Here is a 17,387-nt window from a genome sequence, read left to right as displayed (position 1 = left end):
ACACTGGTGTTTTTAATATCTTTCAGACTGTGACAATGCCTCAGGTACTTGAGTCCCAGTTCTGCTTGTGTTCCTCTTGGCTCTGGTCACCAGTGCCTTTCAGTGTTCCTGAGCGCAGATCACAGAGCTGCCCAGCCGCACGTGCGCCCCTGTTTGTCCATTCCCACCGTCAACACTGGCAACAGCATAGGCACAGACTCTTCTCCAGCAGTTTGTATTTTTCTCAACAGCATCTAGGGATGTGTGTGTGTGTGTGTGTGTGTGTGTGTGTGAGTGTGTGTATTAATTTCTCACCTTTTACACAATAATTCAAAATCTAGGTGACATGTTCCAATAGCTGATAAGCATTTCATAGTGTGGTCGGTTTACCGTGTAATCCCTTTGATCCTGCCTTCTTTTGTAAACACACGATGGAGGTTACAATGGAGTCCCGCCGAGGAAGTAAATCAGAGGGTCGCAGGTTTTTGACCCTTCCAGCCAGAAAGAGAATTTGGTAAATCGTTAGGTTATTGACTGCCCTTTAGAGAGCCAGGGGTTTGCTTTCTGTACCTCCTTTCAGCTGGGCTTGTATGTCATGTACAGGAGGGCTGCATTACCATAATCCATTTTTCGCTTTTATGTGATCTACCAGCGGCTCTCGTAAGCCTCCTTTCTGAAGAGCATCCCCCATTTACTTGCTCTAATTCACCATCTTTTTTTTTTAATCATAAATTTGATGTTTTGCAACCAGTGGCATCATTTGTGAGTTGTTTATGGAGGTGCTACAGGGAAGAAGATTGTGGTAGAATTAAGAACGAGATGATGGCTATGGAGAGGAATCCATGAATAGACATCACATCAGTGACATAGCAAGAGAACGAAAGAAGCATTTAAACTTGAATATGTCTTAGCTCATGTTGAATAGCATTCATCGTACACTAACAAATTTATACTTAAGGGGTGTTATTAGGTAGGAAATGTCCAGATTGACCCCAACCTGTAAAAATGATACTATCTTAAAATGCCTCTGTCCATTAGATGTTAGTTTCCCTGGCAGCACTCAAACTGGAATATTAGTAAAAAATACTGTAGAATTGTTTTTACTCATGTTATCATCTAAGTTTTAAAATATTTGATATGAAAATTTCCTAACATATTATTGACCGGAGTTGTATTATGGCCACAGGTGTTTGCTTATACAAAATTCCCAGATCAGTAATGTGTTAATTTTCCACGTCTGAAAAGATAATCAAAATAGGATTGTTTTTGCAAATTATTAATAATTATGGAATTTCCAACAACTTTTATTCAAGGGAAAAAGACTTCCAGGTTTTCGCCTTCTTTTACACAATGTGCCATTTTCCATGATTGCTCTTTAACAAACAAAATCCTTACAATAAAGTGAACGTAAGTTTTAAGATGTTCTTTTGGAGAACGAAATAAAAATGGAGACTAGGCATGTGAGATTCCACATGCTTCACCCTTGAAGAACCAAACCCAGGGGACTTACCTGGTGGTCCAGTGGTTAAGACTCCATGCTTCTACTGCAAAGAGTACTAGTTTGCTCCCTGGTCAGGGAACCAAGGTCCTGCATTATGTGCAGAGCGGCCAAAAAAAAAAAAAAAGAAAAGAAGAGAAATCCAGTGAGTGGCTTTGGGTGTTCAGGCTTCTGAGATTGGGGCTCTAGGTGGGAAACAAAATGGTGGGAGAAACTCCCTGATGTGTCTGGCAAAGCGTGCTCAGGCAGCTAAAGCACTTACACAGGAAGGCCCTTGGCAATGTGGAGCTGGCTTCAGTTCAGATTTTTTAGGCAATGGAGGAGATCTTCCCTAAACAAATCTGTTAACATTTTAGTTTGGGGGGAACACAGCACAATGTAGCTGTACATGCACCAGTTCCTATCTTTGTCCGAGTAGCTCCATCTCACCCTTCCTGAGGCCCCATCCCTTCGTGAGTAGGTCTGGTTTGATCCAGTTTTCAAAGCTGTGCCTGGCTCAAGTGTCCTCAAGCTGCATTTGTCTCTGTTGTTCCTTTGCTCTGGAAACCTTTCTGTGCAGAACACGTGGCTCCTGGGCCCCCTGCTCCATGCCCTTTCTTCCTGGAGGTCATTGCAGTGTTAGCAATGTTTCTCATGTTTAGTATTTGATGGCAGATCCCAGGCTAGGTTACAGTCTTTCTCTCTTTCCTTCTTCCTCTTCCTCTCATCCACCCCAGTTTCGTGCTGTTTCCTTTTCTTACTACATCTGGGCTCCAAAGCAGGCGTCCTCAGGGAAGCTGTATCTCATAGGGCAGGATCCACGTAGGAAGAGTTGCTGTTATAGCGGAGACAGTTTTTTCCTTGCTTTGTATGATTCTGCTGTCATTCCTTATGGGACACGTTGGCCTCCTACTTTTTCCTGCATTAGAGGCAGACTGGTGATCCTAGGTTCACACTGGTGAGTCCTGCCAGTGGTTCATGGCTGGGCCAGCTCTGAGACCCGTTTTGATTCTTGGGTGCCCACGATGTACTTACTGGTTGTTAGAGAGGTTGAATACCAGCCCTGTGTGAAGACTTTAATAGTGTTATTGTCACATATTTCATATTTCACATATTTAATATAGTTACTCATTTTGTGTCTGCCTAGCAATGAATGGGAGAGGGGTATAGAAATCTTTCACTATATTGGTAAATATGCCAGTTTTCCCTGTCATCAATTTTGCATCTGCACACAATCTCTCTCTCTCCCTTTCTCTCTTTCCATATAGATGTACACACATACACACACACACATATTTTAAAAACTTTACGTTTAAGACGATGCTCTTTTGGTGAATTGAGTCTTTATCACTATGTAGTGTCTCTATTAATAATGCCTTTATTTTTAAAGTATATTTTGTCTCATTTTGAGATTGCTATTTTTATAGTGAAGTTTAAAAATATGACTGTATATTGATTGTTTTGCCAGCAGATGTAACCCATTTACAGTTTTGTGATTATTGAATTGTTTCTCCCAACTGTTAAATTTCTATGCTGCTTTTTATTCTCTTTTGCTTTTATTTGCTATATTTGCTTTTATTCTCTTTATGCTTTTTATTTTCTGTGCTGCTATTTATTCTATGCTGCTTTTTTCCTTTCTGTTCTCTTTCCGGTTTTAATTTTATTGTTAGAGTTTTGGCACTTTTAAAAAATTTGATTTTTCTCTTTTATAGGATTGGAATTTATGCATTATATATCTTTGTGATTACCCTTAGGGTTTTATCACATATGTTTACACACAGTTTAAAATTCAATAATGTCTTAACCTTTCTCCTGAAGAACAGAGGACCTCTGAATGCTTTATTCTCATACTACCCTCTTGTCTTTTTGTCAGGTATTTTGCTTTGTCTTGTTTCATACCGAGTTTGTGTATGTGGGTGTATGTGTTCATATGCATGTGTGTGGTGCATTGCATTTAGCATTTTATTTGCTCATCATTCCGTTTTTGCATTTTAGCTTATCCTTCTGGAATTATTTTCTTTCTTGCTGAAGCATATCCTTTGTAAGTAGCTTCATAGAGAACCCTGGTGGTGGGCCTGATTATTTTAAAATGTTTTATTTTTCATTCTTTAAAGATAATTTTGAGTGATGTGAAACGGTTATTATTGCTACAAAATGGAGTTGTTCATAGTTGGAAGAAATATTTAAAATTATGTACAAACCTGTCATCTCTCCACTATCCAGTACAGTTCAGATCTTGACCTTTGGATAAAATTACCTCCTTGGTTAAAATCAGAGCATAAAAAAATGGTCCAGAGAAAAGTCATCAGGTCCTCACCTAACTCAGAAAGGTCAAATTGAAGAGCCAATTTAATAACGTGAGGTCAGACCTTCTGCCTTTTAAATGTTGTTAATAAGGTTTTCCTGGTGGCTCAGTGGTAAAGAATCTGCTTACCAATGCAGGAGACAGGGGTTCAATCCCTGATCCAGGAAGATCCCACTTGCTGTGGAGCGCCTAAGCCTGTGCACCACAAGTATTGAGCCTGTGCTTTAGAGCCTGGGAGCTGAAACTAATGAACCCAAGTGCTGCACAACTGCTGAAGCCTGCGTGCCCTGGAGTCTGTCCTCGGTAACAAGAAAAGCCACTGCAACGAGAAGCCTGTGCATTGCAACTAGAGAGCAGCTCCTGCTTGCCACAACTAGAGAAAAGCCTGTGTAGCAGTGACGAGCCAGCACAGCCGAAAATAAATAAATATACAAATATTAAAAATAAATGTTTTTAGAGATGAAGTTGCATTTTCTTAAAGCAGATAATGTATTAAAAATGTGAATACCCTTCCTCTTCATGAGTGTTGTTAACGAGAAGAGGGCCTGAGGTCCCCAAGATCACTCCTAGGTTTGATGATTCTCTAGGGGGTCTCCCAGGCTTCATGACTGTAATTTATTATAATGAAAAGATAAAGAAGCAGCAAAGGGAAAAGCCGCATGGGGCAGAGTCCTGAGGAAACTGAGCACAGGCTTCTAGAGTCTTCTCCCAGAAAGTCAACAGGGGCTGCTCTGAGTACCCCTCTGTGTCAAATGTTGCCAACCAGCTGAAGCTCATTAGAGACTTCGCTCCCAGAGTTTTCACCTGTGGGCTGTTTACATAGGCACTTCTGTCTGGCATGTACCCAAACTCCAGACTCCCAGAAGGAAAGCTAGGATTCTGCTTCACCGTATTGTCTGTGCAAACAGCTTAGGCACAGTACTCCACTCTTTCCAGCTAGTGGTGGTGGGAATGCCCCCCTCCCATCCCGGTCCCCCCACCTCCCCACACCCCCCCACCCCCCCACACCCGCCCCCGCCTCATGGAATCCAAGTTCTTAGACACCAGCTGAGGGTCGACCTTGAGAGCTGGGCTTTCATAAATAGCGTTGGGGCCTGCTGTATTTACTCTTCTGCTCAGGGGCCTTCATGAAATAATGATATAATAACAAATGCTTTTGACACCTGAGCTCTGTTCTTAGATTTCCTGGTCTGAGTAGAGCTGACAGTGTTCCAGGAAACAAAAAACTGGAGAGAGTGGGTAGGCTTGAGTGCTGGTGAGGAGGAGGGACTGACCCAGATTGTGGAGAGGTTTAGGGGGAGATGGCAGACCATTTGACTTTGCCAGGCAGATGAAAATTAAAAAAAAAAATCAGAGTTTGTCTGGAAACAGCTAGCAGTCCTATTAGTGGCCCCCTATAATGTTAGAAATCTGTATTTATTATGTAGAGTTTCGCAGCCTCGACACTGCTGACATTTTGGAGTGGGGGCTGTCCTGTGCATTCTGGATGTTTAGCAGCCTCCCTGGCCTCTGCTTGCTAGATGCCTGTAAGCATATGCCTCCTCACCATCTCCCCAGTTATGGCACCAAAAATGTCTCCAGGCATTGCCTGCTGCCATCTGTCCTCCAGGGACAGTGATTGAGAACCATTACTACAGAATTTACGGTAAATAAATTCACGATGATCTTAGCTTTATATGTCTAAGTGGTTTACTCATAACTCATATTTATAGAAGCTTTCCATTTCATGTATTTCTAGCAAGAAGCTCATGAGAGAGCTCGGGGTGTTTTATCGTTGTTACCTAGATGAAGGCAGTGAGACACAGAGGTTAAGTTGCTTTGCAGTAAAGCAAAGAGAAAGTGATAGTAGAAGTAATGGTAACGATAGTATTTTTTGTTATTAATTGAGTGCCTACTCTGAGCCAGACACTGAAATGCTCTACAGGTGTTCATTTTGCAACAAGCCTAGGAAGTGCTATCATTGTGTTGATTTTACAGATGAGGAACTTGAAGCCAGAGAGATCAAGAAACCTGCCCAAAGGCACACAGGAGGGGAAAAAGCCAGGTCCGAACCCAGGCTGCTTGGCTCCAGCGCTCTCATGAACCCTGGGCTCTGGGTAAAAAGTGAGAGGTTCTGGGTTCTTGATGGTGTTCTGTCTCATTACTGTCTCCCTGGAGGTTGTGCTGCTAAGTTGTTTCAGTCGTGTCTGACTCTCTGTGACCCCGTGGACTGTAGCCCACCAGGCGCCTCTGTCCATGGGATTTTTCAGGCAAGAATACTGGAGTGAGTTGCCATTTCCTCCTCCAGGGGATCTTCCTGACCCAGAGATCGAACATACTTCTCCTGGGTCTCCTGCATGGCAGGCGGATTCTTCACTTGCTGAACTATCAGGGAAGCCCCCGGGAGGGTGCTGTTTGCTTATTACACGGTTTTCCTCACTCTGCCCAGCTTTGGTCTCCTGTTTGCATATGCTATGCTATGCTAAGTCACTTCAGTCGTGTCCGACTCTGTGCGACCCCATAGATGGCAGCCCACCAGGCTTCCCTGTCCCTGGGATTCTCCAGGCAAGAACACTGGAGTGGGTTGCCATTTCCTTCTCCAATGGGTGAAAGTGAAAAGTGAAAGTGAAGTCGCTCAGTCGTGTCCGACTCCTAGCGACCCCATGGACTGCAGCCTACCAGGCTCCTCCGTCCATGGGATTTTCCAGGCAAGAGTACTGGAGTGGGGCGCATATAGTGTTCCTATATTATCAACCAAATCTCACAGAGATGAAAAAATTCAGAAGTCTTGTTTTCGTGACCTAACTTTGCCATTTCAGTTGTAGTCTTCTGTTATTATCTTGATTCTTTCTCTTTTTATTTATTTTTAATGTAGCATTTCATGGAAGCATGGATTTGTTGCAGCTGTCAGCCTCATCTTGACACATACACTTTGTCCAATTCCTGCATACTTCAGCTAAGAGGCTTCTATTTATGATGCTTAAACATTTTATGATATTCTTCAGATCTTTCCACCAGCTCGTAACACATATGAGAAATGTGTTATTTCTCATATTTCCATGATTATATATTATGATCCAGGGAATTTATTAAAACCAATTCACCCACTCCATCTTTGGTAATTTTTTTCTTTTTACTTTTTTTAATTATTCCCTTTGAACATTCATTTTTCGTGCTCCCATGCCTTCTGCCCCATGTTCTGATCCCTAAATGGACAAGGAGAAAAATGTCATTCTTCCTCTAAGCCTAGTGAAGAAATGATCTTTCCTGAAGCTTTCGTTTTGAGGCAGTTATTTTGGGAAGCCCTTCTACAATCATTTAAATGCAGTATTTGGGAAGAGCTAGAATGAACTATATCCATCAGTTAATTTTAAAATGCTTTGCTTCGCTGTTCCTGTGATCCCACGAGGGATCGTTCAGCCCTCATTTGTTTTTCTGGGTCTGTTTTTCTTTTGGGAGTGGGGTGTTGGGTGAGTGGGAGTTGAGACTATGACTTCAGAGCAGAATATCATCAGGTTAGTTTAGAAGGACATTGCTATATGAACATGACGTTGAGAAATCCAGGGTTTTCAGATGTGTCCAGTTTGGCAAAATTAATTAGGCTTCTCTAGATGTTGTAATTAGTATTTTTAATATAAACAGTGTGTGCAGCCCTCTCTGTAATTACATTTATTACGTCTGTGTCTCATGGTTCCAACTCATGAGACCACTCCACTGTCTTTTGCTTGTCAGGCATTTCCCCCCAAGACCTTACTCACTTGAATTTTGCTAGCTCTGAAGATAACTTTGGTCTCCAAAGTCTTAGGTTTTAATCTGTTATACTACTCATGACTCCTAGTAGATTCAGATATGAATTCCATGTTTCTTCAGCATTTTTTATATTTTGGCTATTAATACTAGATTGAATTTTTCTTCTCTGTCAAAACTTTGGATAGTTTCTCTTGTAATGCATCTTTAGAGAAAGTTATATTACCCGTAATTACAAAATCATTAAATTTTAGGATTGGGAAGATATTGGAAAAAATGCAAAGCATCGCAATCTGTTTATAGTCCTCAATATAATTGTACTGTGTATCAGTAAATGTGTCGCTTTGGCTATCAGGTGAGCAGAGTATGTCCTCTTAAAAAAAAAAAAAATAAAAACAGTAGAAGCTTTTCAATTTGTTTTTCTTTTCAAAGGTGTAAAACCTTGTTCCAAATAGAATTTAGTTTGGGTTGCTGATTTCAAACATATTAAAGTGGTATTTTATTTGCATTCAGGTATAAGTTCAGATCTATCACTTTTTCCATTATAAAGTCAAAGGGTGAGAATAGCTTATTTTCATGAAATGGTTACTTTAAATTGAGAGATAAGTGTGGCAAGTGATGTTTTGTAAGTATCCAAGTAGACATTTTTGCCTGGTATGGACCAAATGCCACATTGAATCCCCCCACCACTGCCAATTCATTTTTCCATATTAGGATGCTGTTCAATAAAAACTCGGTTTAGTTTTTAAATTATGTTTCCTTAAAAATTCTGTTTAATAGTTCTTTTGTGTTTAAAACATAATTTTTAACTTTTAAACATAATTTTTAATTAAACATAAATGACAGGCGAAAATTGTCCTCTCCAAATCCTCCCCTAAACTGAGTTGACCTGCAAGTTAGAACAATACAGTCTCAACTGGTTATACTTTCTGTAACACATTTGAGAGTAGATTTTAATTACAGTTTCAAAAGTCATTAAAATACATATACTTTGTGAATTAAACATTATGGAAGTCCTGAAAATCTCTGTGAAACTTTATTTTGCAGAATGTATTTTGAAAAAGGAAATGTGCTAAGTTGTTATTTTAGCTTTAACATATAGCAGTACATGCATAGTGGCTACAAGTCCAGTTTAGTTCAGCTTTCCAAGATGGAGTTGCAAATGGTCTGAAACACGCACACTGAAGTTGTCTGCTGAGCTTCACCTGTCTGGAGCACAGTTGCTCCCAAGTAATCTATAAAAATAAAGAATTACTACGTTGTACACTTGAAAGTAAGATAATATTGTAAGTCAACTATACTTCAATAAATTAATTGTAGTAGCCCCCAGTGTGTGGCTGACACCAAGTCTATGACTTCAGGATAAGGAGGGGAGACCTTGCCTTATCACAGCTTCCTCACTTGAATCAGTAACTCTAGTTTTACCAACATTTCATTAAACTTGACTGCTCTCTACTTCTTAGTCTGGGTTAGAAGAAGGAAACCAGAAAGGCAGAGGACCATGGAAGGCTGACTTCTGTGTATGAGAAACACTCTCTTGCCAGTCAACGGGCATAAAAGCGATCTCATGGCATTTAGGCCATCCTGACCTTTGTAAACTTTGAAAGCACTACTGTTTTGTATCATGGTCTGATCATGTCTATTTAGATGACCCTGAGTTATCATGAACAAATTTAAATTAGGTCTGTATCTGCTCTATAAAGCAAGGAACTTATGGTGAAATAGTGAGGCTTAGAGGACTTTTGGGAAGCTGCAGGAAGAGATGGAGGGTGGGCATTACCAAGAAGAGGGTCCAGGGAGAAGGAAGTAGAAGGATGGGAGCTCTTTGAGAGATGGCTCTGAGCTCCACAGCTTTTGTGGTGATAGAGTCACAGGAGCCAGATGTACCCTCCGTGCCAGCTGGGCATCGGGAGCGGAGGCACTCACTCATGTCTTAGCCACACATGGGAGGAGACGCCTTCACTTCACCACCAGGAGGGCCTGTGTGCTTGCGTACATGCCATCGTATATGATATAATGCAGTGAAGCTCTTCTGTAGCCTGCCATGCGCTATGGTCTTATGGCTTGACCCTCTCTCTCTTACCCTCCTCCCACCCTCCTTTCCTCTCTCCTTCCTTCCCTCCTGCCTCTTCTTCTTTCTACAAATATTTATTGAAATCATACTCATGCTGAGACAGACCCCGACAGATGTGGAGTGTGCTCTGACAAGGGAAAGATAGCCTGCCTTGCTGCTGCGGGACTTTCCTTATACTGTGAGACAGAGATATGTCAATAGGAACATACAAATGAATATGAAAAAAATTATAATGGGATGAAAAGTACATTCCAGGACACATTTGTGAGAAGGCTTCTTCGAGGAAGTACAATCTAAGGCGAAAACTAAGAGATAAAGAGGAGTTAGCCAAGAAGTGGGGAGTTCCTGGCCAGGGAGAAGCATGTGGGGATAGAGGTAGGAAAGAGAAGGGTGAACTCCACGGCCAGAGCGCGGAGTGTGAGTGAGAAGTTTGCAGAAGGCTGACCGTGGAGGCCGTGGGGGACCGGAGGCTGGACTGTTTTCTCTGATCAGTGGGAAGCATTGGGAAGGTTTTATTCAGAGGAGTCAGATGATCAGGTTGGCATTTTGGAAAGGTTGCTTTGGGGAGTTGGATTAGAAGGGCAAGATTGGCAAGCATGGTTGTTACCTAAAAGATAAATGTGGCCTTTAATGAAAGATTCAGTGAAGACAGAGAGATGTAAATAGAGTCAAGACATATTTAGGAGATGGAATCAATAGAGTTGGCAATGGATTAATTAGATGTGTGAAGAGTCAAGGTTACTCCAGGTTTCTGGTGTAGACAGCTGGACACTAATGGGTGAAAGAGAGAGCGCAGGGGAAAGAATTCATTTTGGGACTGTAGTGGGGTGATGGACTGTTGGATATCAGACTGAGTTTGTGGTAAGCATGGGGTGTACACAAGTGGAAATGCCAGTGGATCTGAAACACAGGAGAGAAAGCTGGGCTAGAGATGTAGATTTGGGAGTGATTGGCATGATATCGGGGGTACCCAGAGCTGTGAGAACAAATGAGATCGCCCTGGAGATCACCAAGAGAAGAAAAGCCTGTTAGAACCACAAAGGAGGATGAGCAGAGAGGAGTCCCAGGAGACAGAGGAGGAACAGCTAGAAGGGGAGAGGCCAGGCCAGGAGTGTGGGGGCACAGAGACACCAGTGGAAGAGGACGATTCAAGTCAGAGGAGAGGCTAAGCAAGAGGAAGACCAAGAGGTGTCTGTGGGATCCTCTGTGCCACTGGAAGCCGTTGTAACCTTAACCAGAGGAGTGTCTGAAGACAGGAACTAAAATGCATAGCGCTGATGAGAGAGTTGGAAGAGATGAGCAGAGACAGTGAGTTGAGGCCTCTTTGTCAGGAAGTTTGGCAGAAGGGAGAAAATGAACTCTGGAACCTCACACTGGAGTAGTGTGGGTAGAGGGAAGATGGAGTCAGGAAAGCCTTGTGCATGCTCGGGTGCTGACGGGAAGAAGCTCATAGAGAAGCCTAGGGTGAAATTCTGGGAGACAGTGGAGATAAGTGGGTCATAGAGAGTCCTGAGAACAGAGGAGGGCTTGGGATCCATGATAGACAGGACCTTACCTAAGAGGAGAAACACCTCTGCCATTGTGACAGAAGGGCAGAATGAAATGACTGGGGTTAAAACGTTGTTTGCTGTCATAATATTTTAATTGTGTTCTTTAAAAAAATGTCTCCACAGACACTACCCAAAGCAGTCCTTCACCACGGTGGCAGATACACCTGAAAACCTTCGCCTGAAGCAGCAAAGTGAATTGCAGAGTCAGGTAATTTCTGAAAGGCCTGTTTTTTGCTACTGATTCTTAATATTATTCATAAGACCTCTGTTCAGTTGTTGGACTCTTCACACCAGGTCACCAGCCAGCGTGCAGACTGAAAGCGAGCCCGGGCGGGCATTCCAGGAGCAAGTGCCCAACGTCTGTTTTATTCCCGGTCTTGGATCACCCTGATATTCTTGGTTCTGTTATCCACATGGGACTTGGGCAAAGTAAATGAGTTCTGGTCAGAGGAAGTGTTTTCCAACAATATTGATTTATTTGGTCCTAAATATTTAAAAACATTTTATAAATAGCTTTTCCACACTGCATATGTAGGGGAGAAAGAGGTGTTAACTTGACCCAGTTGCAGAGAGTGTGGGGCTAACACCCTGTCTGTGTATCTCACACCAGCCGCTAGCTTTGTTTTCATCCTGTCACTTTATTCATATTTCTTTCATATGTCACGCTGACAGCATGAACAAAGATGAGAACACCACGATTGGCTCCCAGTCAACCATTTTGGATGGAAATGTGCCTTCAATATGGAGAAACACATCAGTTAAGACCAGGGATTCGAGTGACAGTGTTTTCTTCAGGGACACGCAGTCTCTTCTTGAGAAGCCTAGGGCGCTTTCGCTCAGAGACATTTCCTTGCCTGCCATGGTGTAGGACGATGCTCCGTGGCTCACGCGAGAGCCCACTGGTCTGCATTGAGGAAGAATAACACTGAGGAGCAGGGAGGGAAGGCTGAGCTGAGGTCCCCCTTCCACCGTTGATTGGTTGTGACCTTGGGCCAGCCACTCTGATTCTTTGTGCTTGTGTAAAGTGAGACAGTCTATCTGATCTTGCCTACCTGTCTTGAGGGTGGCTGCAGGTGTCAAACAAGGAGTTAGGCGTGAAAGCATTTTGAAAAGTAATAAAAGATGATATGACTGTGGAGGCTGATGATTATTACCATGGTCCCTGAGAATCCTCGACGTGAAAAGGGAGAAGAGCAGAATTTGTGAAGGAGGAAGGGGTCTAGCTAACACTCTTTGAAAATGTCAGTTGTAGCTATTTGCAATGAGAGTAGTCAGCTCTCAGTTGCAGTGGATCTAATTTACGTTCATGCGGGTTTATCTGATCACAGGGGAGATTGTAGTTCCCTCCACCCTCTTTTTGGGGGGACTTGGGACCACTTCTCAGTCCACTTAATTAACAGGAAAAAACTCAGAGTACAGTTTACTGTTGGTTAACAATGCCATGAAGACTTGGTTGGCAGTTAGTTTTTGGTTTATGTAAAATGCTAATTTTCTGTGTGCTAAGCCATTAGTTCAAAAAATTGAGTGCTGGCCAAAGAGAGGCACTGTTGCAAAGCCGGCAAGAACACCCCTTGCTCATTCACACCACAGAGGGTGCCAGGACTTGGCTCCCGTCTGTGCAGATCCAATATGCCTTTCTTCTCCTCAAGTTAGGATTAATTAGATGATTCTGGAGAAGTACTACAAGCACACTGGAAAACAGAACTAAATCAAGAAATCAAATATTTGTTTCCTGCCTATTACATGTCCTTGTTCTGTGCAAAATAATTTATAATTAGTTAATCCTCCCTTCCCAGAGCTCATGGGATGTCTGAGGAAATAGGACTAACATGCTCCCCCCTCCACTCAAGCAAGCATGTTTCATTTACAGTGAGGATTCAGAAGATGAGGGATGAGTATGGCTTGGTCTGGTCATGCTTCATGCTAGAGGAGGGTTCTGAATGGAGCTTGAAGGTTGACAGAGAATCTGATATGAACCTTGTCCCCTTCCTTGAGAGAGCACCTCTCTCCCTTTGGGTTCAGTTAGTGGCTACAGATGCCATCTACTTGGTCCAGGAACAAGCATTTATTGTTTTCCTACCACGTGCCTAACTCTGGAAAAGCAAAAGAAAAAAGGAGCTCACTGTCTCATGAAAGGTTGATTTTATTCTCTGTCACATAGGTAGCAGGCTGCAAACAAGGCAGAGCGTGAATGTAGTTCATGGCTGGTGGGACAGTTGATAGAGGGACGTACAAAGTGCTATGTGGTCTCCAAGTACTGGGCAGGTGAAGGCATCAGATTTTCTGTATGATTTTCCTCAAAAACCATCTTCTTCAGAAAGAAAATGTAGCACTTCATCAGACAGACAGCATGGAGAAGTTCAACTTGATTCAAGAAGCATGTGTTGACTACTTATTATGTGCAAGGAATTGTGCTAGGTGTGCGGGAAGGAAAGGAAGGAAAATCACCATCATCGCCATCATCATCATCATCATCACCATCATCAGTCTTGCTGCATTCAGGGCACATAATTTTACATGCACTATTTCATTTCCTCTCAAACAGCCCTATGAGACAGGAATTTATTATTATCCCTCTTTAGGTGAAGCATTCAACCTTTAAAGAATTTAGAGAACTTGCCCTTTCGAACAGCAAGGAGTTGAACTTGACATAGAACCTAGATCTGTGAGCCCCAAGTGTCCCCAGTCTCAACCAGTACTCTGGTCACATTACTTGGACAGTGCCTGGAAAAGGAGATGTGTAAGCAAATACTTGAGGTGCCAGCTGATAGTGCAGTGTATGTAAAGGTGGAATTTTGCATAAAGTGCAAAAGTCACACGTAGGAAGAAGTCCTTTCTCTCTCCTCTCCCTCCCCTTCTTCCTCTCCCCCTTCTTCTCTTTTCCCCTCTCCTCGTTTGTGAGAGATGCAAGCACTTCTACTAGAGTATTTCTACCTTTTGCAAAGACATGGAAAGATACCTGCCCTAATGGTAGTATTCATGACTGGCAATTCATTTAAAGTTAGCATATTAAATGATTTGATTCTGTGGTAGAGCATTTCCTTTGAGTTTTGATATCAAGAATTCTGAATGGCTCAACAGTTTTGGTGGAAAATTGGTTATTAATATTTTATTTACTTGTTTTGATAACCTATGATGCTAAATGAGTCACATTACTCATCTGTTCATTACTCCGAGTTTTGAAATTCTGAAATCCTTTGTAATTGTTTGGTTAAAATTAATCCTTTTCTTTTCGTTCATTAGCTTACCAAATGAGCCAAAATGAAGGAAAAACAAAAGCAGTTGCAGTCCAACTTAGGAAGTTATTTATGGTTACATGTTGTTATCTTTTCCTTTTTTTCTCCTCTGTCATCCTCTTTTTGAGAGGGTTATGAATTTTGCCAGCCCCCATTTTTTTTTTTTTTGCCTGAGTGTTAGATCCTCTCAAGCTTTCTTGGGATCTGTATTAGGTGCCAGTTGTCATAATAAAATGATACGAAATACCAGAGAATAAACAAGGAAACCATGAGTTAGCTTTTTGGAACTGGGGACAGGCAGTGGCTGCAGGCATTATCTAGCTTGCAGATGACTGGTGCCTGCCCACATGGCCAGCCACTGACCCCAGTGGACGTGGACGGCCCTGGAACTCTGCAGTTTCAGGAAGGGCAGCATTCCGCTGTCACTAGCTCCCTTTCTAGCACATCTCACAGGATGAACTGCTTTCAAGAAATAACAGAACTGGAGGTTAGGCACCCCCACTGGCCCGCAGGAACCCATTCAATAAGGTGCAAAAGTGTAAACTTTTCCTTTCAGTGTATTAGTAACATTGTACTTTACCTGTGAAGCATCTGGCTTTCTCTGCATGCCTTGGGACAGCAGAATGTCATTGCTTTTTGTGGGGAAGTGAGCCTTGAGTTCCAAAGACTTGCCTGGTAAACTAAACTTCCCGAACACAAACTTTTTGTAAGTTGGGCAGTCCCTAAACTTTTTAAAAACACATGTATACCTGTGGCGGATTCATTTTGATATTTGGCAAAACTAATACAATTATGTAAAGTTTAAAAATAAAATAAAATTAAAAAAAAAAAAAAAAAAACTTCAGGTGAAAAGGCCCCTTAGGAGAGAATTGTTTAACTTTTTATTTTCACATGATGTTGTAGCAAGTGTTTTTTCTTCAGGCTGTGTAGAATGCTCTCAGTGGAAGAAAATGGACAGATGTTTTGAACATTTTTCATCAGGAGTCTGAAGACTTCTTAAAGCTGGGGAAATGGTTCTTCAAATGGAATTTTGAGGGGAAGTCTTCTTAGGAAGAGAGCAAAACAGGACAGTTGTGGCTGAAGCAAGGGAAGGTGGGGTGCAAACTCCCCTCCCTGTGTTCCCTCTGCTTCTCCCCATCCTCCGCTTCCAGGGCCTTGGGGTGAGTGTCTTAGGAAACCCTGGGCCTCTGTGGGGCTGAGTTCTGAAAATCAATGCTAAAACAAAGACACTTTCCCACTTGACTTAGTTGTTTGCAGTCCTGAAAATAATGGAGAATTGGGGTTCACTGTATTCTTAAATGGAGTGTGTGTAATTTACGAGTCCTGATAAAATGAAATTGAAGATGATGATGAGTCAATTACGAATGATTCTGGAACCTTTGGGCCTTCATTTTGTAATCTGTGATTTTTTTTTAAAATCATTTTTGGATTTTAGTTTTTAATATTGTTAGCATCTTCTTAAAGTTTTTCTCTTAACAGAATTAAGTGAAAATTTCAAAGCAATGTGAGGATAGCAGTTTGGGACCCTGTATCCTCTTACTTTTATCTTATTAATATCTTGCTGCTGCTGCTGCTAAGTCGCTTCAGTTGTGTCTGACTCTGTGCGACTCCACAGACAGCAGCCCACCAGGCCCTGCTGTCCCTGGGATTCTCCAGGCAAGAACACTGGAGTGGGTTGCCATTTCCTTCTCCAATGCATGAAAGTGAAAAGTGAAAGTGAAGTCGCTCAGTCGTGTCTGACTCTTAGCGACCCCATGGACTGCAGCCCACCAGGCTCCTCCGTCCATGGGGTTTTCCAGGCAAGAGTACTGGAGTGGGTTGCCATTGCCTCCTCCATTAATATCTTACTGTGATATTAACATAAGTTTGGTATCATTGCTATTTAGTTGCAGTTTGTCACATAGCAGATTCATACCCAATAGAAAGAGACTAGCAGTAGAAATCTATGGTGGTTTGCTGAATGACAGAGGATGAGCTAGATACAAATGTTTAGGAGGGAGACTGTGGAGGTCAAGTAAAGGAGTAGTGAAAACACCTATGACCTGTTGCATCTGGTTCTTTCTCTCTAAAATGTGGATGGTATCTATACCACAAGGTTTATTTGAAGATTAAATTTTATGACATATGTATGCTAGGACTTTACATATGATTCTTCTTTAATCTTCCATGTTTCTTTGGAGGCATACAAAACATGGTGCGTAGGGAACAGGATATATGATAGTAGGAAGGTGAGAAGGTAGCGTGATTTTTTTTATAGGGAATAGTTACACATCTCTGTGGAATTAACGAAGGCATGTGTCTAATACATACCTCTGGAAGGTCAAGGAGGTAAGGCTGTGTCCAGCATTCCCTTTCTCTAGCTTGCCCTTGGCACCTTTCTGTGTCTCCTAATTCTGTCTTCCGTTTCCAGAGGGTTTTTCTCTCAGTTGTCTGTCATCTATCCATCCAGGAAGTTGTTAAATTATTACCTAATGCAAGACTCCCCTCAGGTAGCAACTGCTTTTTAATAAGGTATCATCGAGGATGGATTTCCTTCAAAGCAACGGATCCATGACTGGGGAACATCACTAATTGTCGAAAGACAACTGAAGAGCTATTTTGGAGTCCATCCTCTGTATGTGTGTCAAATCTCACCCCAGGGGTTCCCACCCGATCAGAAATTTGACCTGAGTTTTTCATCTGCACCAGTGATATGCCAAATTCTGTGCTAGCTATTGAGGATGCCGTAGTGAGCAAAATCAGATAAAGCCCTTACTCTCCAGAGATTTATGGTCTAGTCGGGGAGAGGATGATAATAAAAAATTAACAAACGTTAACGAACGTAGGAAAAATTGCAACTGTGACAAGAGCTGTAGAGCGAGCAGTGTGTATTATAGTTATGTTTAAAAACATTTTCAGGGTGTTAGAGGCCTGAGTGCTTCTCAGCAGACAGATACATAAGGGGATCTCAGAGTGGCCTGCTGCCTCCTGCCCAGATGTGGATCCCATTTCTAAGTGTGTCTCTCTCTCTTTTCTTTTTTCCCCACTTCGCAATCTTAGC

At 42.2% G+C, this 17,387-nt stretch overlaps 1 protein-coding gene across 2 annotated transcripts in view; it reads left to right on the top strand.

The window, feature by feature from the left end:
* The window catches only part of NEBL (nebulette), a 376,594-nt gene that overhangs the window by 129,518 nt on the left and 229,689 nt on the right, over nucleotides 1–17,387 (top strand). For both annotated transcript variants that reach the window (XM_070800806.1, XM_070800807.1), the window contains exon 3: nucleotides 11,235–11,319. In XM_070800806.1, the coding sequence (XP_070656907.1) occupies nucleotides 11,235–11,319 (85 nt within the window). The remainder of the gene's footprint in view (nucleotides 1–11,234; nucleotides 11,320–17,387) is intronic.

This window comes from Bos indicus, chromosome 13 (assembly GCF_029378745.1).
Source record: "Bos indicus isolate NIAB-ARS_2022 breed Sahiwal x Tharparkar chromosome 13, NIAB-ARS_B.indTharparkar_mat_pri_1.0, whole genome shotgun sequence".
In the NCBI taxonomy this organism is placed as follows: domain Eukaryota; kingdom Metazoa; phylum Chordata; class Mammalia; order Artiodactyla; family Bovidae; genus Bos; species Bos indicus.
This window is presented reverse-complemented; position numbering and strand designations above follow the sequence as displayed.